This window comes from Acinonyx jubatus, chromosome D2, assembly GCF_027475565.1.
Source record: "Acinonyx jubatus isolate Ajub_Pintada_27869175 chromosome D2, VMU_Ajub_asm_v1.0, whole genome shotgun sequence".
In the NCBI taxonomy this organism is placed as follows: Eukaryota; Metazoa; Chordata; class Mammalia; order Carnivora; family Felidae; genus Acinonyx; species Acinonyx jubatus.
The window spans coordinates 85,824,709-85,849,021 of NC_069393.1; the positions used below are offsets into that span (position 1 = coordinate 85,824,709).

Sequence of the window (24,313 nt, forward strand, 5' to 3'; positions counted from 1 at the left end):
CTTGATGGCTTTAGAGGTGGGCTCCATGACCTCACCTGTGACGTGATGTGATCTCTCTTAGCTTCCATCAGACCCTCTCGATCCCCAGAGGCTCAAACTCCCTAATTTCTGTGTTGAAGTCCTGATCCCCAGAACCTCAGAATATGACTGTATTTGGAAATAGGGCCTTTACGAGGCAATTGTGGTAAAATGAGGTCATAGGGCAAGCCCTGACCTAATCTGACAGGTGTCCCTATAAGATGAGGAGATCAGGACACAGACACGCACACGGACGGCACTGCAAGGACGTGGGGAGAAGGCTGCCGTCTGTGAGAGGAGCCGTCCCTCTCACAAGGAGACAGGCCTCAGAAGGATCCAGCCCTGCCCACGCCTGTCTCAGACCTCCAGACCCTGCTGGGTCTGTGGCACTTTGTCACGGTGGCCTGAGTAAACTAATTGAGAACCTATGGGTTTCTAAAGTCCACGTGGAAACGTAAAGGTCTAATGTAACTCATTCTGAAAACCAAGATCAAAGAAGAACTCACCCCGCGGGATGTTAAGATGTTACAGGAAGTCACGGTAATAAAACAGCCCGGTGTTGGCTAGGAACAGACAGAGACCAATACAGGCAAACGAGGATCACTGACAGACTCAGGAATTTACACATGTCTACGGGCATAAACAAGATTGAGAATTTTGATAGAGGACAGGAAACTAAAAGAACCAAATGGAAATTCTAGAGCTAAAAAATACACTTAAAAACAGAGATTAGATATGGCTAAGGAGAATTAGTAACCGGGAAGATCGGAAGGAAATATCCAGAAGAAAGCATGGAGAGAAAAGAAGAGAGTGTACGTAACAGGCTGCTGGGGGCGGAGGGGACGCGACAGAAGACCCCCTGTGTGGACCAGGGAAACTGAACGGACAGCAGAGAAGGAAGGTGACGAGTGCAGTGTTTATGGGCACACAGGCTGACCGTTTTCAAAAACCAAGGAGGCAAGGCACAAATTCTAGAAGCATCACAAACTCCGAACATGATAAATATGAAGAAAAAGCAAACCCCAGAAACCAAACACGACAAGAAGATCTTGAAAGCTTCCCAAAGTGGGGGGAAACCCAAATACCTAAAACAAGTAAAAATAAGCTGGCTTCTCCACAGAAACAGGGAGCAGCTGAGAACACAGAAATGTGGTTTGTAGAGTTCCTGAGCAGCTCGGTGAGCTGACAACAGGTCAGAAGCTGAGAGGCTGGTACGTACTGGTGCAGATGAAAACCTATGTCACACAGGCAACAGTGAATGAAAAGGAAGCTGGCTCAGCTCTCTTAATGCCAGACCGAGCCTTACAGATTAGGGCAAAAAGCATTACTGGAAACAAAGAGTAACACTTCTTAATGATAAAAGGTTAAATTTACCAAGATGACAAAAGAATTCTAAATTTTATGTACCTAACGAAGGACATGACCTCAAAATATGTAAAACAAAATAGTAAGAGAATTTTTTTTTTATTTTTTAAAGTTTATTTATTTTGAGAGAGAGCAAGTGTGAGTGCAAAAGGGGCAGAGAGAGAGGGAGAGAGAGAACCCATGAACCCATGAACCGTGAGATCATGACCTGAGCTGAAACCAACAGTCGGACGCTTAACTGACTGAGCCACCCAGCTGCCCCAGTAAGAGAATATTTACAGCACAAAATCACTTACATGAATTTAAAATTCTCACAAGCAAAGCAATACGACACATCTGTGGATACATGCATCCTGTCCGAGGGCAAACACCACACATCACACCGGGGTTCCTGACGGGCGTGATTGGAGTGTGGGAAACGTGGGACCAAGTGAGAAGCGCTCACCCTGGCAGTGACAGTAGCCCAATAAGGAGAGTGCCGGATCAATCCACCTTTGTACCCAAGTGCCAGAGAAGAAAGGCAGAAACACCAGGTATGGGTATGCCATTTAGTCATTAGACCCATCAAGTTTTAAATAGAATGATATTCTTGTTTCTGAGAAAAGGTGGCACGTGTGTGGCCTGTGGCACTGTCTGGACTTGCCAGGTACACACACACACACACCCCTACCCATCCATTCAGGTGCACGTATGCACATACACGCACCAGGTGCACACTTTTTACACAACCCCAGGTGTGCACCCCTCCAGATCTCCTCCTTGGGTGTGCACACACACATACCCATCCATTCAGGTACACACACACACACACACACACACACACCTAGGTGCGTACAAAACGCAAGAGGGAAGACCCAGGCTGCCTTCTCTGGCTGTGTCCCTGGGCACTTTCTGGTCTCATCCAGATCGCCTCCCCCAGAAGAATGCTCGTTCATGTTTTTCTCTGCTCAGGACCAGGGCCCCCTCTTGCCTGGGGAAGGACACCACTGCCATCAGATGGCCAGTGAGCTCTCTAGGGCTGAGCATAGTCGCCAGCTGCAAGGGGAGGGAGGCTCACCCCCAGCTTTGATGTCCCCATGTAGATCATGCGTCCTTATCTTGTGTTTTCTGGGCAGCATAATGGCTGTTTGGGGGAGATGGATGGAAGCGGTCCAGTTGGAGCCGCTAAGGGGCTGCACGGTTTGGGGCTCTGGTCCGACAGCCCTGGAGGTAGGTGTCTGAAGGATGGACGCATTGCGGGGAGGGGGGGGGCTGGGGCACAGCCAGGGAGGGACTCCCCAGGCTTTCCTGCCCGTCCGGGAGGAGGGGGGGCCTCAGGACCCTTGCCCACTCCCCCCGGGGGTCTGGGGAGCGGCTGCGCTTTGCGCTGTCCCCGTGGACAAGAGTGGACCAGGGTAACTCCTGCATGACGCACGGTCCTCTGGCGCCTGCTCACCCGAGGAGGGGGCTGCTCCGAGCTGGGGGTGGGGCACAGGCCGGAGTTCGGAGGGGATGAGGGGGACCCGGCGACTTGCTCAGTCCTGTGGGGAGGGGGTGCTCCGAGCTGGGGGGGCACAGGCCGGGGTTTGGAGGGGATGAGGGCTGTGCCCCCAATTCTTGGTGATGCAGTAGGAAGAGGCTGCGTCTGCAAGTGTCTGCAGGACAGAGGGTGGGGCCTTGGCCGGTGGGACCATGTTGGACGCCCCCCCCCCCCCCCAGGCTGAGGGCGTCGGGGGGCTCCGGAATCCGTCCCAGCCGTCTGTGCCCAGCCTGGCGGCGGGTGTTGTTGCACACCCCACCCCCCCGCCCCTGCCCCAGGCGCGGTCCTTCCAACCTTCCCCAGACCCTGTGCCTCGACTCAACCGCACCTCGCAGGAGGCGCAGGGCCTCCGCAGGGTCCCCGCAGGTCTCTGAGGGTCTGTCCCCACACACGCCGCGGCTCACTGGGTCCCTGCCACCTCTGGCCCCGGGTGATTTTGATCGGGCTCACTAGTGGCCGTGCTCCCCACCGCGTCTTCTAATTGCAAATTCTCACCTGGGCGGCACTCTCAGAGCAATTTGTGGAGGGCGCTTCGGGGTCCCTGGAGGGAGGGTGTGAGGCCTTCCCCCTGTCTCCCCAGTGACAAGTAGGTCTTTGCCTGTTACCTGCCACCCGTCCGGAGTACACCCCCAGCCTCACTGTCCTTTCCAGGAGGTTCTTGTCTGTTACAGTCGGCTGCACACCCAGGGTGGGGCTTCAACTCAGACCTTGAGATTAAGAGTCGCAAGCTGCTTGGACTGGCGTTTATTTTGACTCCTGCATAACATTCTGCCCCAGCTCATGGTCTCTGGCTGTCTCCGTGGGTCCCTCCCTGGGTGGTGGCTTGAAAACTCCCAAAGCAATAAGCCAGGACTCACTGCGTTTGTTTCACACTGGTCAGGGTCACTGTCCTTCACGGCCTGATGTCCAGGGTCTTGAAATCCACAGTTTTCCATATTCTGTTTCCTTTCTGGTGGGAGGGTAAATCCCGTCTCTGTGTTCTGTCTGGCTGGATGTGGGCGTCTGTCCCCTATATTACAGCTGCCTCAGTGTCCCTGAGCTCCGGTCTGTGTCTCCTCCCCTTGCTGACCAGCAGCCCGGGCCTCCAGAGTCTGCACTGATGCCTGGAGCCCAGCCTGTCCGTTTCCTTTCTGTCTAGAGTCACAGTCCTGCACTGCCTCTTGTCCAGCATCTGAAAACAGTATTAAAGACATGTATTATAGTGCTGTATTTTATAATTATAGTATTTACATAATTATAGTATTGTATAGAAGTATAATCATATTATATATTTTGTCTAATTTTATCGTTTGTGGTGGAGGGCTAGACTGGAGTGAGCTCATTTTTTATGGCTGAAAGACTGTTTATATATCTCAAAGTTAATTGTCTCCTCTATGTTGCAATATCTTCTCTCAGTTTTTAACTTTTAGTTTTCATTGTCTTTAAGGTGTCTTGATGAACAGGTGTTCTTAAATATTTTAACATTTTAAAAGTTAAGGTATAAGTTAAATACAGTAGCATCTACTCTTTTTAGTGTATGGTTCTGTGCGTTTTGACAAGTGTGTATACTTGTGTAACCACCACCACAATAAAAATACAGAGCAATTCTATCCCTCCAAAAGTGTCCTCTGTGCCCCTTTGTAAATAAGACTCCCATCCCCAGTACCTGGCAAATATGTTTTCTGTTCCTATGATTTTGACTTTTCTAGAATATTCTATAGATAGTATCAAAAGAGTGTGTCCTGTTTTGAGTCTGGCTTCCTTCCCTCAGCGTACCACTTCCGTGATTCAGCCATGCTGTTGTGTAGATCAGCTGTGTTCCTCCTTATTGTGGGTAATATTCCATTTATGGAAGGACCACCGTTTATCCATTCTCCAGCTGAGGCACTTTTGGGTCGGTTCCAGTTTTTGCTGATTATGAATTAAGTCACTATAAACATTTGCGTATGTTTTTCTTGTGTAAGCATGGGTTATATGATAAGTATATGTTTAACTTTGTAAGGAGCTGCCAACCATCGTCCAATGTGGCTATGCCACTTGGCACTCAGTAGTGAGTTTTAAAAACTGTTGTTCTAAGAAGTTGGTGGTGGTATCTCCTTGTGTTGTGGGTGTTTTTTTTTTTTTTTAAAGATTTTATTCTTAAGGAATCTCTACACCCAACATGGGGCTTGAACTCATGACCCTGACATCAAGAGTCATACGCTGTACTGGTGGAGTCAGCCAGGTTCCCTCCTTGTGGTTTTTATTTGCAGTTTCCTGTTGACTAGTGATGTTGCCTGTCTATGTGATTATTATCCATTCTTTGGTGAAATGCCCATTCAAGTCTTACACCTGTTTGTTTATTGAGTTGATTGTTTCTTTGCTATTAAAGTTTGAGAATTTTAAATTCTGAATGCAAATATTCTATCGGATACTTGATTTGTAAATGTTTTTTCCCCAAATCATGGCTTGTATTTTGAGTCTACTAGTAGTCTCTTGAATATCAGAAGTTCTTTATTGATGAAATCCTGTTAAAGTTTTTTTCTTTTATGGATTGTGCTTTTAATGTTGCATCTAAGAAATTTTTGCCTCACAAACATTTTCTCCATATGTCTAAGGTTTTATGCTTAGATCTACCATCTACTTTGAGTTAATTTTTGTGTAGGGTATGAGATACAGATTGAAGTTCATTTTTCTGCTTATGGATAGCTGATTTTTCTGGCACTATTTGCTCAAGATTGAATTACCTTTCATCTTTGTGGAAATCAATCCTGTGTGCGTCTCATGTTTGGATTCTCCAGTCTGTTCCACTTCTATATGTTTATCTTTTTCCAATACCACACTGTCTTGATTACTATAGCTTTACATGTATTGCAACCAGGTACAGGTAGTGTGAGTTCTCTGACTTGGTTCTTTTTTCCAAATAGCTTTGGCTCTTTTAACTCCTTTTCTTTTCCATAAATTTTAGACTCAGCTTATTGTTTTCTATAACGAAGTTCTGCTAGAATTTTATTGAATCCATAGATCAGCTTGGGGACCATTAGCATCTTTACAATAGTCTCCAAACCATGAACATGGTATATTTCTCTATTTATTTAGGCCATCTTTGATTACTTTCATCAGTGGTTTGTAAGTTTTAGCATGTTTTACAAATACCTTTCTCCAGATTATAGCTTCTCTTCTTCAGTTCCTTTAAGATGTCTTTTGATGAAACAGAAGTTATACATTTTTCAAAATTATTTTAGAACAGTTTTAGATTTATGGAAGAGCTGCAAAGATAGTACAGACACTTCCTATATACCCCACACCCAGTTTCCCCTAGTACTAATAACTTACATTAATATGGTACGTTTGTTCAATTAATGAACCAATACTGATATGTTCTTATCAATTAAAGTTCATACTTTATTTGGATTTCCTTAGTTTTTATCCAATATCCTTTTTCTGTCCCAGAATCCTATCCAGGATCCCACGTTACATTCAGTTGTCATATCTGCTTAGGCGCCTCTTGGCTGTGAGTTTCTCAAACTTTCCTTATTTTTGTTTTTATTTTTTATGACCTTGACAGTTTTGAGGAGTTCTGGTCATCTATCTTGTATAATGTCCTCAGCTGGGATTTGTCTCATGTTTTTCTTATGATTAGACTGGGGCTTTGGGTCTTTGGAGGAAGACACAGATGTGAGGTGCTGTTTTCATCACATCACATCACATCAGGGCACATGCTGTTCACATGGATGATCATGGTTGGTCACCTGGCTGAGGCCATGTGTCAGATTTCTCCACTGTCATTCACTTCCCTTTCATACTGCCCTCTTTGGAAGGAGGTTCCATGCACAGCCCATATTTAAGGGGTTGTAAGTCATGTTCCCCCTCCTGGAGAAAGGAACATGTACACAGATTATTTGGAATTCTTCTTCATGGGACATTTGTCTATTCTGTCCATTGATTTGTTTATTTATCCAATCACTTGTTTATATCAGTACAGAGTCATGGATACCTACTTCACACTTTGGGTTATTCCAATACTGCTGTCTTTATTGTCTTGCTGTCTCAGCTTTGGCCGGGGAGACAGTTGTCTTCTTGGCCCCTTTGACATACCCCATCACTGTGCTTTCTTCTTTCTGAACACTTATTATTAAAATTCTGGTGCTGTGATATGTTCCAGTCCCATCTTGTGTAAATTTCTTGCCCCAGCCATAAATTCAGTGATTTCTCCAAGGAGATCTGGTGCTTTTTGTTAGACAAACATATTAGAAACCACTTGTTGCTCCTGGAGTGTTGTCACTTTTAGGTCCTCTCAGCTGACAGAGCGAAGAGTTTTATGTGTGGATATTAACCTGTGCATGTGCACATATCTCTGAACACTGCGTGTGTAGCCATCTGTACCCATATTAAGCTGAACACGAGACCTCACCGACATCTCCACCTCTCATCCACCACTACGTGGGTCATTCCAGCCTCCTGCCCTTGCTGATGTGTAAGTCCACTCCAGCAGTGACAACCCTGTCTCCCACAATCCAACATCCACTCATTCAGCTGTTCAATTTCAGCATACATGCATAGTGGCACCAGGATTGCTAACATCTACTCTGTCAGGAAGAAGCTTTATTGGCTCAAGTACAGTGCTTGTGTAGCTTTCTTGCTGTTGGTCTTACAGACTCCACTTATTTTCAACATTATTTAGATCAGCACATTTACACCCACCCCTATGGTTAGATTGTTTCCCAGATCCCCAAACCTCCTAAATGAGTTTTTAAAATTTGCATACATTAAAGTTCACTTCTTATGTGGTAAAGTCCTATGGTTTCAACAAGTATCACATATCTGCCATTGCACTATCATACAGCTAGTTTGTCTGCCCTAAAAATCCTCTGAGCTTTACCTGCTAAACACTCTCTCCTTCCCCCTGAACTGATCATTTTACTGTCTCCTTAATTTTGACTTTTCCAGAATGTCATATAATTGGAATCATACAGCATGCAGACTTTTTGTTTATCCATTCACCTGTTACGAGGCATCTTGTTTGCTTCTCGTTTTGAGCAACTATGAATGAAGCTGCTATCAACATTCATGTGCTTGTGCAGTTTTTGTGTGGGCATAAGTCTTCAGATCAGTTGGGTAAATACCTAAGAGTGTCATTGTTGGGTTGTATGGCAAGAGTATATTTAGCTGCATAAGAAACTGCCAAACCACCCTCCAAAGTGGCTTTATCATTTTGCTTTCCCTACCAGCAATGTTGCTCTGCATCCTTGCCACCATTTTGCATTGTCAGGGTTTTGGATTTTAGCCATTTTTATAGGCATGTCATGGCATCTCCTTATTTTAATTTGCAATTTCCTAGTAACATATTTTGTTGATCAGCCTTTCATATGTTTATTTTCCATCTGTATATCTTCTTTGGTGAGGTGTTAAAGATCTTAATTTTTTTTTTTATGTTCAATTTCTTTTTTTTTTTTAGATTTAAATCCTAGTTAGTTAACATATAGTGTAGTAATGGTTTCAGGAGTAGAATTTAGCGATTCATCATAAACATCTTAATTAAAAATTAAAAAAAATTTTTAAATGTTTATTTATTTTTGAGAGAGAGCGAGAGAGAGCGAGCATGAGTGGGGGGGGAGGGGCAGACAGAGAGGGAGACACAGAATTTGAAGCAGGCTTCAGGCTCTGAGCTGTCAATACAGAGCCCAATGCGGGGCTTGAACTCACCAGCTGTCAGATCATGACCTGAGCTGAAGTCAGATGCTTAACCAAGTGAGCCATCTAGGCTCCCCAAAGGTCTTAATTTTAACAGATTTTCAGAAATTTCAAAAAATTTTTTTAAATTTTTTGTTTATTTACTTATTTTGAGAGACAGAGGGAGGACGCACGCGTGTAAGCAAGTGGGGGAGGGGCAGATAGAGAGGGAGAGAGAGAAGCCCAAGCAGGCTCCATGCTGTCAGCACAGATCTTGATGTGGAGCTCGAACTCACAAACTGTGAGATCATGACCAGAGCTGAAACCAAGAGTCAGATGGTTAACCGACTGAGCTACCCAGGCATCCCCCAAATTTTCTTTTATGATTCACATTTTTTAAGGAAGTTCTTGACTACTCTGCGGTGAGAATAATATTCATCTATATATTCATGGAATTGTTTTAAAGATTTCCTTCTTTTTGACATTATTTTCTTTTTCCTTTCTTTTCTTACTGAAGTGAAATTCACATGACATAACAAACAAGTGAGAGCATGTGGTCCAGCGGGATTTAGCGATGTGCCGATTCCTTTTTATGACTGGATAATATTCCATTGTAAGTATATACCACATTTTATCTCTTCATTCATCTGTTGGTGGACATTAGGGTTGTTTCTAACTTTTGGCTATTGTGAATATCATTGCTATGTACATTCACACCGGTTTTCAATTCTCTTGGATATATACCTATTAATGGAATTGCTGGGTCATATACTAACTCTTATTTAACTTTCTGAGGAACTGCCACACTGTCTTCCACTGAGGCTGCACCATTTTACATTCTCACCAGCAATGTACAAGGATTTCAATTTCTTTACATTCTCACCAACACTTGTTCTTTTCCATTAAAAAAAAATGATAGCCTATCCTGGTGGGTGCGAAGTGGTGTCTCATTGTGGTTTTGATTTGCGTTTCCCTGATGACTAATGGCACTGGGCATCTTGTCATGTTCTTGCTGGCCACTTGTATGTCTTCTTTGGAGAAATGTTTATTCAAGTCCTTTGCCCATTTCTAAATTATCTTGCTTGTCTTTTAGTTGTTGGGTTGTAAGAGTTTTTTTAAAAAAATATATTCTGGATCCTAGACCCTTATTGGACATAAGATTTGCAAATATTTTATCTGATTTTGTGAGTTGTCATTTCAATTTCTTGATAGTGTTCTCTGATGCACAAAAGTTTTAAATTTGTATGAACTCTGACTTATCTATTTTTCCTTTTGTTGCTCTTGGTGTCACATCTAAGAATCCTTTGCCAAATCCAAGATCATAAAGATTTACCCCTATATTTTCTTTAATGAGTTTTATAGTTTTAAGTAATATATTTTCATCATTGATCCATTTTGAGTTAATTTTGGTATAATGTGTGAGGTAGGGGGGCCAAATTTCATTCTTCTGCAGGTGGATGTCCAATTGTTCCAGCCCATTTGTTGGAGAGACTGTTCTTTCCCTATGGAGTGGTCTTGGTACTCTTGTCAAAAATCAGTTGACCATAGATGTATGAATTTATTTCTTGACTCTCAGTTCTATTCCATTGGTCTATATGTCTTTCTTTATTCCAGTACCACACTCTTCTGATTACAATAGCTTTGTAGTAAGTTTTGAAATCAAGAGGTATGAGTGCTACAGCTTTGTTCTTTTTCAAGATTATTTTGGCTATTCTGGGCCATTGCTAATCCATATTGATTTTAGAATCAGTTTTCTAAGAAATTTTTTTCTAAAAAGGCCATTGTTATTCTGATAGGAGTTACATCGAGTCTATAGGTCACTTTGGGTATCATTGCCAAGTTAACAATATTAAGTCATCTGATCCATGAATATGGGTTGTCTTTCCATGTATTTATGTCTTCATTAATTTTTTGCCACAATGTTTTGTAGTTTTTAGTGTACAAGTATTTCCCCTCGTTGATTAAATTTATTCCTATATATTTATTCCTATATATTATTCTTATATATTCCTATAAATATATTCCTATTTATTCTTTTCTGATGCTTTTGTTAATGGGTTTTTCTTAATTTATACTTTGAATTGCTCATTTCTAGCATATTTCAGAAACAATATATTCTCTGTGTTGATCTTATACTCTGAAGGTTTGCTGACTTTACTTATTAGTTCTAGTTATTTTTGGGGTATAGATGCTTTGGGATTTTCTATATAAAGAATCATGCCATCTGGGAATAGAGATACTTTTGCTTCTTTCCATTTGGATGCCTTTATCATTTTTTTCTTGCCTAATTGCTTTGGCTAGAACTTAGTGTGATGTTGAGTAGCATTGTGAAAGCCAGCATTCTCCTCTTGTTCCTGTTCTCAGTAAGAAAGCTTTCAGTCTTTCCCTGTTGAGAATAATGGCAACTGTGGGTTTTTCATAAATGCCCTCAATCATTTTGAAGAAGTTCCTTTCTGTACCTAGTTTTCTCAGTATTTGTATCATGAAAGTATGTGGAATTCTGTCCTTCGGTCTAATGGTTTTCCTGCATTAATTCAGTCAATCCCATATTTCTCTCCTTCATTCTATTAGTGTGGTCTATTCTATTCATTTTTGGGTGTTGGATCACCCTTGTATTCTGGGGATAAATCCCACTGGTCATGGTGTATAACCCTTTTAACATGCCATGGATTTGGTTTTCTAGTGTTTTGTTGAGGATTTTTGCATCTACATTTGTAGATATTGGTATGTAGTTTTCTGGTGGTGTCTTTGGCCTTCTTATCAGGCAGTGCTGGCTTCACATTAGGAAGTGTTCTTCCCTCTTCTATTTCTTGGAAGATTTGGGAAGGTGTTGATTCTTCTTTAATTGTTTGGTAGAATTCATTAGTGGAGCCATCTGGTTTTGGGCTTTTCTCTGCCTGGAGGTTTTTGCATATGGATCAATTTCTTTACTTGATACAGGTCTGTTCAAATTGTTTATTTCTTCTTGAGTCACTTTTGGCATTGTGTGTCTAAGAATTTGTCCATTCCATCCAGGATATCTAATTTGTTGGTATTGCCCTGCATTCTCCGGTAACCCTTCTTATTTCTGTGAGGTCGGTGGTGATGTCCCTGCTCTCGTTTCTGACTAATGTGCATCTCTCCTCCTTTCTTTGCCAGTGTAATGGGAGGTTTGTCAATTTCACTGATCTTCTCAAGAACCAATTTTTGGTTTTGTTGATTCTATTTTTATATCCTGTATTTCATTTGTCTCTGCTCAAAGTTTATTACTTCCTCCTTTCCATTGGGTTTGAGTTGAGTTTGCTTTTCTTTTTCAAGTTCCTAAAGGTGTTTTTAGTTTATTAGTTTGAGAATTTTCTTCTTTTACAAATGTGTTGACACTCGTGTTTCCCTGTATGTGCATGGCTCTTTCTACATCCCACGAGTTGGTATGTTGTGTTGTCACTTTCAAAGTCTTTCAGCTTTCCTACAAAATCTGTATCTGGAGTTTATTATTGTGCATGGTTTAAGATAAGCATTTATTTCACATCAGTTTTCCAGTGCTGAACAGCGCTTTCCTCCCTCAACTGTCTGCTTGGCTTCCTCTGTCCTACACCACACATTTGGCTGTTTCTCCGAGTTCTGTTGTAGAGATGGTGCTTGTGAGGATGTCCTTAAAGAAGGTACTGCCACTAAACCCAGGCAGACCTTTAGTCACTAATTGTATTCAGTTTTTGTCTTTAGTTTTTCACTTCTTTGTAAAACTTGTAGTTTTCCCAGGTGGAGGCTTCTCAGTGATACTCAGAGCCCCGCCTGATTCCATATTTTTCTTTAAATTTGTTTTTATTTTTATTTTAGAGAGAGAGAGAGAGAGAGAGAAGGAGCTGGAGAGAGGGGGAGAGAGAGAGAGAGAGAGAGAGAGAGAGAGAGAGAGAGAGAGAGAGAATCTGAGAATCTTAAGCAGGCTCCGTGCTGAGCACGGAGCCCCACTCTGGGCTTGATCCCATGACCCTGGGATCATGACCTGAGCCAAAATCAAGAGTTGGACATTCAACTGACTGAGCCACCCAGGTGCCCCCCCCCTCAATTTTGTCTTCAATATGCCATGGTTCTCAAAGAGGGGGACCTCCTCCTGCTGGCAGAGGGGCACTCCTGTCCTTCTCTGTTGGGCATGGGGGACGGAGGCCCAGGACCATCCAGCCTGGAAGAAACCAGGTCTCCCAGCAATTTCTATGTCAACTATGCAGCACCTCAGTGGACATTTTGGTGCAGGAGCTGGAGGTCATAGGGTGAGGTTCAAACTCTGAGGTTCTCAGGCAGGAGGTCTGCAGAGAAGGTGGGCCGGGACAGAAGGTGATTCTGTAAGGACCAGGCTCAGAAACTGAGAAGGAAGCTAGGTGTGGGTCAGCCCAGCCATGGTCCTGGGGTCCCAGGTGTGAGCCAGGTCACAGGAGCCCTGGTGCACCCTGGGGCTGAGCCCTGAGGCGGGGCTCTGAGGTATCTGGTCAGCGTGATCATGAGCCCCCGCACCCTCCTGCACGTGATCACATTTGATTCCGGGGCAGAGGAAGCAGGACAGACCATCGCTCTTTCACGGAGAAAGGGGTCCAAGAGAGGGTGCCCAGCTCATGGTCTGGCTCTGCGTTTCTGGGCACAAGCCCCTGGGCCTTGTCACCTCTTGAGTGGCTTTATCAGTGGGGGAATTAGGGATTTGAACTGCTCTTCTTCTATTGTAAGGAAATTACCAGAACCATGAAGAAGCTTTTGGTCAACATAGGTTTGTCAGGTGAACGTGATAACCACTACACTACGGAAACTGGTCAACATAGGCTTGTAAGAGCGTCCCTTCATAGGAGGAGCCGGAACCCAGCTGTCCCTGCATGTCCCTGTCCCTGTGAAAGCCTGGTGTGTGGCGCTGAGCCTGAGGGTCAGTCTTCAGTGGGAGGCTCTTACCTTCTGCGCAGGGAAGGAGGGAGACTTTCCAAGGCGATGGTGACCATTTCACAGGTGTATGCGTATCTTCAGACTCACCAAGACGTATACTTGAAGCATGTGCACCGTTCTTGTATGTCAACCATAAGTTAATAATGAAAAAAGAAATGGGGGCGCACAAGTGTGTCCCTGTCCGTGACACGGGGAAACATAATCCCAAGGAAGGGAAGACGTAGCAAATCTCCACACTGATCTGTGCCTTGAAAATCTCTCTTCTACTTCGACATCTCCCAAATTCCTAGAGTGTTACCAGATTTGGAAAAAGTGTTTATTGAATCAAACAAAGCAGCGCTCCGTGTTTTCCCAGACCAGTGGCAGCCCCTGCCTTTGGTGCTAATTGATGAGGCACGGCTCCTGCCCCAGGGGACACCCTGCGCCAACTTTTAACGAACTCCCAATTAGGGGTAGCCCAGACACCTGTGTGGCACTGGAGTCCCAGGGCAGTGTAACACTTGTCACCCCGGAGCAGGCCGACAGGGGTCAGCATACGTCCTGACTGCCACAGTGCCCCTTGTCCCTGGGGCCTCGTCAGGACCCGCTTTGGCCAATGCTGATGAGGGACATTGGAGGCTTGTGGGGAGCACACTCCCACCATCTCCCAGGACCCCTGCCCTGGGCGGCTGATTCTCTGCCACTGAGGCCCAGGCCCCGAGTGACCACCTTCCCATGGCCATGATCCCAGTTCCGCATATCCTGAGTGCTCCCCGTAGGTGTGCCCTGAGGTGTCCCCGAGGTTGATGCTGGCAGAGTGCAGAGGGTGGGCTTTTGCTCATGGCCACAGCCACCTGTGGACAGGGCACGCCGGGCTGGACGCCACCTCGGGAAGCTGCCTGGTGGCAGACAGCCCCCAGCTTGGCTCTTTTTACTGCAGCCATTTCCAGCGAGCCTGGGTGGGGGCGGGGAGTGGGGCAGCCTGCTCTGCCTGTCAACCTGTGGGGCGTCATCACCTTGTTTCCAGAGGGGACATGGAGGCGTAGCTTACAGATGGGGAAAATGCCCCACTTGCAGACGGGAGAACCAGACACAGAGCACCTGCCAAGAACACCAGTGTCCAGGGTGCAGCCAGCCCATGCCTTGGGGTGCATGGGGCCGCTGCTGTCCCCAGGTGCGGGCACCCCGTGTAGGGCATGGCCCCAAGAGACAAGCCTGGCATGGGGAAAGTGCACTTGAGCTGTGGGTGAGAAACGGCCTCCAGGCACAGCCTAAGGGCAAGAGGCCCTGCTTAGGATGCTGGTTGCTGCCCAGGACCACCCTTGGGGCCCTCGCCAGCCCCTAGAGCCAGTCTCATTGCAGCTCTATCATTAACAAGTGGGTCCTTGCAGGCCTGCCCCCGAGGGAGGCTGGGTGAGGGCAGAAGTCACCAGAGTGTCGGAGGGCACAGGGCTCACCCTCTACCCTCCCCATTGGTGGGTGGGCAGGCGGGGGGCTCTCCAGTGTGGGGGATCCCCCTCCCTGCTCTATATCAGTTGCATCTGGTCCTTGGGCTGTGAGCAGGAGCGCCAGGGCTGTGTGTTAGCTGACGGCCAGCGGGGCTTGGTGGAATCACCGTCCTGCAGGAGAGGAAGAGGGGACACTGCACGGCCACAATCTGAGGGAAGGACAACAGCCCAAGGAACAGGACAACAGGGGAGGTGCCACTGGCTTCCTTCTCATGGCGGGGGCTGGGGCAGCCTCCACACCTGTGCTCCGGGGTCTGTGCTGGGCTCACCAGTACTGGCCACTCTGAGTACCCAGAGTCAGGGTCGCCTGGGCAGAGTGGCCTTGCACGCCTGGAGCCCCCCACAGGGGGCTTGGGGACTGCACTCCGCTCTCATGTTGGTGGATGGCCAGGCCGTCTTCCCGGACAGCCCAGACCTGCCTCCCGGCCAGTGCCATGGACACCCTGGAGCTGCAGATCTGCAGCAGCTCCTGACCCCCCACCTCTGTTCCTTCTTGCTGCGTCTCCAGCAGACGGGCGGTGGGAAGCAAGCGGTCAGGCAACAGGAGACCACAGAGGCCCCCTGCCCCCCAGGACACAGCCCTGCCTGGAGGGTCCTTGGAATCATCCCGAGCTCACCCTCCTGGTCTCTGGGCTGCTTCGGGGGGAAATCCTGGATCGAGCTCACACCCCCTGGGTGAGTGACCTTGATCATGCTATGTCCCTGCGAGCCGACCTGGGCGAATGGACCCTCCCACCCACACTGTCCCTCTTGAGGAGTCAGGCCACTGTAGGGGGGAGGGTCCCAAGGTAGACTCATTTTGGGACTGCCCGCCCATTTATTTAGTTCTATCTTCTCTAGCCCTTATGGGACCCCTTGCAAGATGTGGAAGATTCCATGGGATTTGAGTGGTCCTCACACTGCACAGCCGGGAGGGCCTGACGCCCCTGCACGCGTAGCTCCAGGGGCACAGGAAGGCGGGAGATTTGGGGCCGGAGAACTGAGAGAGCCCTGGATAGGTCTCTTTTTAGTCTTTGTAGCCGTAATCTTGAGCGGTGAGAAAGGTTTCTAAACGAAGCTTGTCCTGGAGTCAAGGCTGAGCAAAACAGCCCAATTCTCCAGGTCAGGACCCAGTGCCCCGGGCAGAGTGCTGGGCTGCAGGGGCAGAGTGAGGGCTCACGAGCCGTGCAGTGGACTCAGGCCCTGGTGCAGCCTGGGCAGCGGCCTGTGCCCACCCGAACTCTGGAGGTGGCAGCTGAAAAGCACGCTGGCCCCCAGGAGATGGGGTCACGGGGGCCCTGCTGCGAAGACTGCTTCTTCCAGGACCCACAGTGGCCCCACTCCTGGGACCTGAGGGTGGGGAGGGGACTGGCCTGTCTGCTGGGGTTGGCTTTTGCCCGAACGTTCACCACACAGCTGCATGGCTGCGAAAGGCGGGGGCTACAGCCTGACCAGGTGTCCTGTGGCTGTGGCTGGAGCTTGGTCACTTTGTTACCGATTGGCACTGTTGGGGGTAGCTTTGCTGACTGCACTGTGGGTCTGGGGAGGGGACGCAGCCAAGGGACCCCCAGCCTATCAGGAGCCAGGGTGACTGTTCCAGGGGCTGGTTCAGGTAGTGAGTGTGCACACACGTGTGAGCACAGGCCCATGCGTGTGTGTGTGGTGTGCACAGGTGTGAGATTCTGTGTGGGTGGTATGTGCACCTGTGCGTGGCAGGGGGTAGGAAGGGCGCAGGCAGAAAACTGCAGGGGTCGCTGTGACTCCTGAGTGCAGTCCTCCCGGGGTGGACCCAGGGTCTGGACACTGTTGGGGAGAAGCCTTGCTCTGGGCTCCACGCTTGTGTGGTCACTTCCTGCCTCTGCCCAGCTGCCCCCTCGGACACTCACTGGGTGCTGTGGGCCCAGAGCAGCCGGCTGGGCAGAGTCCAGCCCTGTAGAGAGGGGTTGGGGGTGGTGCCGAGCTCAGTTCCCATTAAACCCCCTCCTCACTGGTGCCGCAGCCCCTCACTCTCTCATGCAGGCAGCCACCCTCAGGTGCCCCCTCCCCTCCAGCAGGTTCCACTGCCCCCCCCCCCAACAGTGCCACCTGCAGCTTCTTGCCAGGAGGGGGCGCTGGTGATGGAGCTGTTTGCAATTCCACACGTCAGAGCCTCCTGGCTGCCAGGTTCCCAGCTAACGAATAATCCAGGGTGACAGCCCCAGGCAAGGAGAGCAGGGCCCCCATGGGCTTCCTCTGACCGTTGTTGTGCTGGGTGTGTGCGGGGGGCTTTACTGGGCACAGAGGTAAGAATGCTTTCCTAGGAATCAATCTGGTTTGTTGGATGAAAATGCGAAAAATGAAGCCATACGTAATTTCATTTGTGAAAACATGACAATTCCTGTCCTTTCCCTGGCCTCGTGAGTCTAGAATAAGGACCCCTCCCACAAGGTGACAAGGAGTCTAGAATGAGGAGATGTCCCCCCTCCCTAGGTGGCAAGCAACTGATAACCTGGGTCCAGTCTCCTGAGCGGCTTCCCCCCAAGAGGGCGAGGTCCACGGTCATCCGTGGTCCACGGGCTCCCACAGGGACACCAGGCCTGGCTGGAGCACTGGGATTAGAGACGAGGTGAGTGGACCCCAGGGAGAGGAGAACGGGCCGGGCCTCTCCGTTCCTAGGCCTCAGTGAGGGCTTGGGGTAGGAGGTCCCTCGTACCGGCGAGGGTGGTGGGTGTCCGGGCCGCCTTCATGGCCTGGGGCCGCAGCCAGAACCTCTCCACATTCATCCTACTGGGCTTCCCGGGGCCACGGGGCCTGCAGACCTGGCTCTTCCTCTTCTTCCTGGTTGCGTACGTGCTCACGGTGGCCGGGAACCTGGCCATCATCTCCCTGGTTGGGGCGCACCGGCGCCTGCAGACGCCCATGTACTTCTTCCTCTGCAACCTCTCCTTCCTGGAGATCTGGTTCACCACGGCCTGTGTGCCCAAGGCCCTGGCCACGTTCGCCTCGCACAGTGGAGCCATCTCCTTGGCCGGCTGCACGGCGCAGATGTACTTTGTCTTCTCGCTGGGCTGCACCGAGTACTTCCTGCTGGCCGCGATGGCTTACGACCGCTACCTGGCCATCTGCCTGCCGCTGCGCTATGGCAGCACCATGACGCCTGGGCTCTCCGCCCGCCTCGCTCTGGGCTCCTGGCTGTGCGGCTTCTCCGCCATCACCGTGCCCGCTGCCCTCATTGCTCGCCTCTCCTTCTGCCGTTCCCACGTCATCAACCACTTCTTCTGTGACATCGCGCCCTGGATCGTGCTGTCCTGCAGCGACACGCGGGGTGTGGAGCTGGCGGCCTTCGGCATTGCCTTCTGTGTCATCCTGGGCTCCTGCTTTGTCACGCTGCTCTCCTACGCCTACATCGTTGCCACCATCATCAGGATCCCCTCGGCCCGGGGCCGGCACAGAGCCTTCTCCACCTGCTCCTCCCATCTCATCGTGGTCCTCATCTGGTATGGCTCCACCATCTTCCTGCATGTGAGGACCTCGGTGGAGAGCTCGCTGGACCTGACCAAGGCCGTCACGGTGCTGAACACCGTTGTCACTCCCGTGCTGAACCCCTTCATATACACCCTGAGGAACAAGGACGTCAGGGAGGCTCTGCAGAGGTCGGTGCAGCGGAAGTGAACCCTCCGAGCCCACACAGTGGGACCGGGCCATCGGACTGCCCCGTCTGTGGGAGCCAGCGCTCAGCATCGCTCTCTGCACGGGCTGGAAACAGCATCCTGATGTCCCAGTGTGGGCGGGGGCTCTTGGGCGGCAGGGGGCTCGGGAAGGGTGCTTGGTGGTGTGGGAGGGGCCCTCCCATCCCGGCCTCAGGGGTCTCCGCCCCTCTCACAGGCTTGGGGGTGCTCAGCCCCCGGGGTCCGGACACAGATTGTGGAAGCGAAATGAGGACACGGCGCCCTGGGAAGCACTATGTGCCCTGGCACATAGCCGCTGCCCACCAGTACTGGGCGCTGGACCAGCCCGTGAGCCCCCGGCCTGGTCTGGGTCCCGGGGGGCTGCGAGCTGTCTTGTCAGTGAGGGGTGGGCTGTCTGCCCTTGGGTTTTTCCCCACTGCTAACACGCGTGGCTTCCTGAGTCTGCCCTCATTGGTGGCACACGGACTCTCGTTTGGAGTCAGCGTGTGGGTTTGCCTCAGAGCACCCCCCTCAGGGCTCACCTGCTCCTGGGGTCTGCGCTGTGGGACGCACCCGTGTCGAAGGGTGGGGGGCTTGGTTCGGCCTCTGAGTGGCTCAGTGGTGTGAGGTCCTCGGGGTCTGGAACCTCTGTGGGAGGCCTGGTCTGACGCGACAGCCCATCATTACATATTCTCAGAGCAGCAAGCACAGGCTCCGAATCCAACCCTCTGCCGGCGTGACTTGGGCAAGTCACATAACGACTCTGTGTCTTTGTCTACGAATGGAGACTGTGCGTGCACAATCCCATGGGGCCCTGATGAGTGTGCGGGGAGCCCGTGTGTCCAGGGCCTGACGGGAGCAGGTGCTCGGGAGGTGCTGCTGGTGGCACCCATACTCAGCAGGTGCACTGTCCCTCTTCCCACCTCACACACGGGTCAGGCAAGGCCGAGGGACGCCACGTCCAGGGTGTTTATTCTCTGCAGGGACCCTGTGCCCACAGGTACCGGTAAGCGTCTGCCCCGTGGGTTGAGGAGACATCTCCCAACAGTGGGAAGGTGGGGTTCCCAGACGGCCCGTGGGCCCAGGGCTAGAGTAAAAGTATACTGCCTCTCTCTGACTCGTCCACTCGGTCATCTGTAGCTAATGATGCTCGTGAAGCCTGTGCTTTTGTGACGTTATCTCCGAATCATGAATTAAAGCGTGTCTGCATGTAACCAACTCTTGCCTTTGCTAGAGGGGTGTGGTCAGTTAGAACACCTCACGTCAGCATGGTGTGTCCACAGCCGCGGAACCCGGGTGGGAGACCGGCCAGGGCAGGGCAGGGAGGGGGGCCAAGGTCCTGTAACTTCATTGCTGTGGCACCGGAGGCCCAGAGAGGCTGACCGACCCCCTCAAGGCCACACAGAAGGGTCAGCACAGCCAGAAACCACTTCAGTGGGCCAGCCGCTTGCTTGGAGGGGATCTCGTTCTCTTGCTCTCTCATCGAGGCCTCACTGTCAATGCTTCTCCCCAGAGACAGAGGCTGTTTCGATGGACGAACTTCAAGAGCACCAGTCGGGGCAGGGGATCCACCAAGGCTCCTCCACGCCCCACCCTACCTCCGTGCCCCACCGCCCCCACCCACACGTCCCTCCCCTCTGGTCCCTCCCCTCTGGTCCCATGTCCTCAGCCAGTCAACCTCCAGAGGGTCCTCGGCTCAGGGAACTGGACTCTGGCCCTTGCTTGTCCCCCACCCACCCCGGGTAGCGCTCCAGGCGGATGCCCTGGTCTGCGTGGCCCTGGGTGTGGCCGCAGGCAGAGGTCCTCGCCCATGTAGGCTTGACCTCATCAAGCCACCAACAAATGCTTCTTGTCCCTGCCCCTGTCAAGGGTTTCCCTGGGCTAAAGACCCAGAGCAGGGGCGGCACAGCTCCCCTCCTTCTGGAGACACAGTGCGCTCCGTCCGCACCCGCTTTGCTGGGCCCCAGAGCAGGTCTGGGATGGCCCTCCGCCCCTCCAGGCCGTGGGTGCCACGGCCTTGGATCCCCAGTCGCGGGGGCACCTCTCCTCCTGGCGCAGGGGGGGGGCCCTCCTCCTGGCTCAGAGCCGCTCTGGGGGCCCCCTCATTGGGAACGTGCCAATCCTTCGGTGTCCCCTCTCTGGATTAGGAATTAGGCGGTTTCTGGAGGCCTGAAGGGAATGCTGTGTTCCATTATCGGCTGGTGTGAGGGCCGGGCTGCAGGCCTGAGGTCGGGCGTGGTGGGCTTGGTGGGTACGAAGCGCTTCTGGCGGTTCCCCGGGGAAGAGGGGTGCAGGGCGTGCTGGGGACCAGGGAGGGGGCTCCAGCTGGGCTTCTCCGTCCAACTTCTGACCTCCCCAAGCCTCGGCTTTCTCATGGCAAATGGGGTGATGCTCACGGTGAGGACCGCCAGCTGTCGGGGGTGGGGGTTCATACCCGCAAGGTGCTCTATGCGTTTATCACTGAAGGGTTTTTGTGCAGGTTTTGTGACCCAACGAGTCACGCGAGGACAAGGTCACCGCAGTGATCTGGTGCTGGACACACCTTCCTCAGGGAAGTTTGGGTTTCAAAACCGGGGTCCAGCAGGAGGGGGGCAGGGGTCAGGGAGCAACATTAGAGCAGCTCAGGGAACAGTTTGAACCTGAAGCTCTTTGAAATGCGGGTGCTGCGGTGTAAGCCAGGGTCCAGGCCCTGCTCACACTCACCTGGGGCCGCTGTCAGCACAACAGGGTGCCCCGGACAGAAGCCCCGCCCTCTGGGCCCGGCCGGTCTTGGCTCTGAGGGTCTCAGGGTCCTCAGTAAGTCAGTGAAGGAGAACCAGCTTTTAACATTTCCTGCTTTTTAATCCTTTCCTTTCTTCTTAGGGGAAAAGTTTTTTTTTTAAATGGTTTTTAAAATAATAGACTTTAAGGGCACTTTTAGGTTTACAGAAAAATCGAGCAGGGACGTAGAGCTCCCATATACCCCTCCCTCAGTTTTTCCTTATTAGCATCTTGCATTAGTGTTGAGTACGTTCATTACAATTGATGAACCAATATTAACACATTATTATTAACTAAAGTCCATAATTTACATCAGGGCTCACTCTGAGTGTTATACGTTCTATGGGTTTTGGCAAACGCACCTGTAACGTGTCCGCCATTACAGAATCGCACGGAGCAGTTTTACTGCCTAAAATCCTGTGTGCCACGTGTTCGTCCTTCCTCCCTCCTTCTTGAACCCCTGGCAAGCTCCGATCTTTTTATTTTCACTATAGTTTTATGTCATATGAGTGGAATTGTGCAGGATGGGGCCTTTCCAGATTGACCTCTTTCCCTAAGCAATATGCATATGTTTCCTCCATCTCCTTTTGTGACTCGATAGCCTATTTCTTTTTTATTACGGAATAATATTCCATTGTCTGGATGGACCACAGTTTACTTATTCTCATCTATTCAAGAACATGTTGACTGCTTCCAGATTTCGGCAATTATGAATGAAGCTGCTATAAACATCTAGATGTAGGTTTTTGCTAGATATGTTTTCAAATTACTTGGGTACATACCTAGGAGTGTGATTGCTGGATAGTATGGTAAGGCCACGTTTTAAGTTTTGTAAGGAACTGGCCAACTGTTTTCCAAAGCGGCTGTACTGTTTTGTATTCCTTCCAACAATGAACTAGAGTTTCTGCTGCTCTACATCTTTGCCAGCATTAGTGTTCTCAGTGTTTTGGATGTTAGTCTTTCTACCGGTGTATAGTGGTATCTCATGGTTGTTAATTTGCAATCCTTAATAAGCATCTTTGCATATACTTATTTTCCATCTGTGTATCTTCTTTGGTGGGGTGTCTGCTCATATCTCTTGCTCATTTTTAAATTGGGTTGTCTGTTTTCTTATTGTTGAATTTTACGTGTTCTTTGTGCATTTTGGATACAAGTCTTTTATCCAATGGATGTCTTTCACAGAGCAGAAGTTTTAATCTTAATGATGTCCAACTTATCCTTTCATGGATTGTGTTTTTGGTGTTATACCTTAATAAGTCATCACCAAACCCCGGATCACCTCAATTTTCTCTTATGTTACCTTCTGGAAGTTCTATAGTTTTGCATTTTACATTTAGTTCTAGGATCTATTTTGAGTTAAGTTTTTTGGTGCAAGGTGTAAGGTCACTGTCTACATTTTTTTTTTTTTTTGCATGTGGATGTCCACTTATTCCAGCGCCATTTGTTGAAGAGACTGTCCTTTCGCCATTGTATTGTCTTTGCTCCTTTGTCAATGATTAGTTGCCTGTACTTACAGGAGTCTGTTCTTTTTCAGTGATTGATGAGTCTGTTCTCTCATCAATACTGTGCTGATTACTGCAGCTTCACATAAGTCTTGAGGTCGGATAGTGTCAGTCATCTGACTTGGTCTTTCTTCAGTATTGTGATGGCTACACTTCAGAATCAGTTTTTGACACCTACAAATTAACTTGCTGGGATTTTGATTGGATTACATTGAATTTATAACTAAAATTGGGATGAATTGGCATCTTGACAATATTGAGTCTTCCTATGCATCAGCATGGAATATCTTTCCATTTATTTAGACTTTCTTTGATTTCTCTCATTGGAGCTTTATAATTTTCCTCATATAGATCTTATATGTATTTTGTTATATGTATATGTTATATGATTTATAACTAAGTATTTCATTTTTGCCAATGGAAATGCTATTGTGTCTTACATTTCAAATTCTATTTGTTAATTGCTGATATATAAGTAATATATAAAAGAAACTGACTTGTACATTGAATTTGTATTTTGCAACTTTGTTGTAATTACTGTTTAATTACAAGAGTTTTTTGTCATTTTTTGGATGGGATTTTCTACAAAGACAATCACGTCATCCTAGAAAAATTTTCTTTCTTCCCTCCCAATCTCTATACTTTTATTTCCTTTTCTTATCTTATCACATTAGCTTAGTCTTTCAGTATGATGCTGAACTTAAGTAGTGAGATGGGGCATACTTGCCTTTTTTCCAGTTTCAGAAGGGGAAATATCTAGTTTCTCATCATTAAGCATGGCGTTAGCTGTAGGTTTTTTTGTAGGAAAATTGAGGAAATTCCCTTCCATTCCTAGTTTGCTGAGTTTTCATCATGAATGGATATTGGATTTTTTCAAATGCATTTTCTGCATCCATTTATATGATCATACGACTTTTTGTCTTTAGCCTTTGGATGTGATGGATTACGTTAATTGGTTTTTAGAGGTTCCATCTTGCATACCTGGCATAAATCCCACTTGATTGTGGCGTATAGTTTTTTTTAAGAGAGAAATTGTTGGATTTGATTTACTAATATTTTTTGAGGATTTGTATACCTATGTTCATGACCTGTATTCCATAGTTTTTCTTTCCTGTAATGTCTTTGGTTTTGTTACTAGGGTAATGCTGCCTTTATAGAAAGAGTTATGAAGTTTTCCCTCTGCTTTTAGTTTCTGGAAGAGCTTGTAGAGAACTGGAATCATTTCCTTCTTAAGTGTTTGGTAGAACTTATCAGTGAAACCATCTGGGTCTGGGGCTTTTTCTTCTTGAAGATTATTAATTATTGATTCAATTTCTTTAATAGATAACATGAACATTTTTAAGGGGACAAATAACCTTCCTTTTTCTCCTTATTAGTAAAGCATATATGCTCATTGTAAGGGTGGTTAAGAAATGACCATATCCATGGCTTAGTATAGGTTGTTTAAAATGCTTTTCTAAGTATATCCTCACTTTTATAAAAATATGATCACAGGACACCAAA

At 48.5% G+C, this 24,313-nt stretch overlaps 1 protein-coding gene across 1 annotated transcript; it reads left to right on the forward strand.

Moving 5' to 3' along the window:
• The first annotated feature begins 8,719 nt into the window (after window positions 1-8,719).
• Window positions 8,720-20,164, forward strand: LOC106987511 (olfactory receptor 287-like). Its single transcript, XM_027063486.2, has 2 exons — window positions 8,720-9,146; window positions 17,371-20,164. Exon 2 carries the CDS (start codon window positions 17,626-17,628, stop codon window positions 18,550-18,552), a length of 927 nt encoding a protein of 308 aa, XP_026919287.2. The 5' UTR covers window positions 8,720-9,146; window positions 17,371-17,625; the 3' UTR covers window positions 18,553-20,164.
• The last annotated feature ends 4,149 nt before the right edge of the window (window positions 20,165-24,313 follow it).

Excerpts from the sequence above, each read along its gene's own strand:
- LOC106987511 (XM_027063486.2), top strand. The coding sequence starts at position 17,626 with ATGGCCTGGGGCCGCAGCCAGAACCTCTCCACATTCATCCTACTGGGC.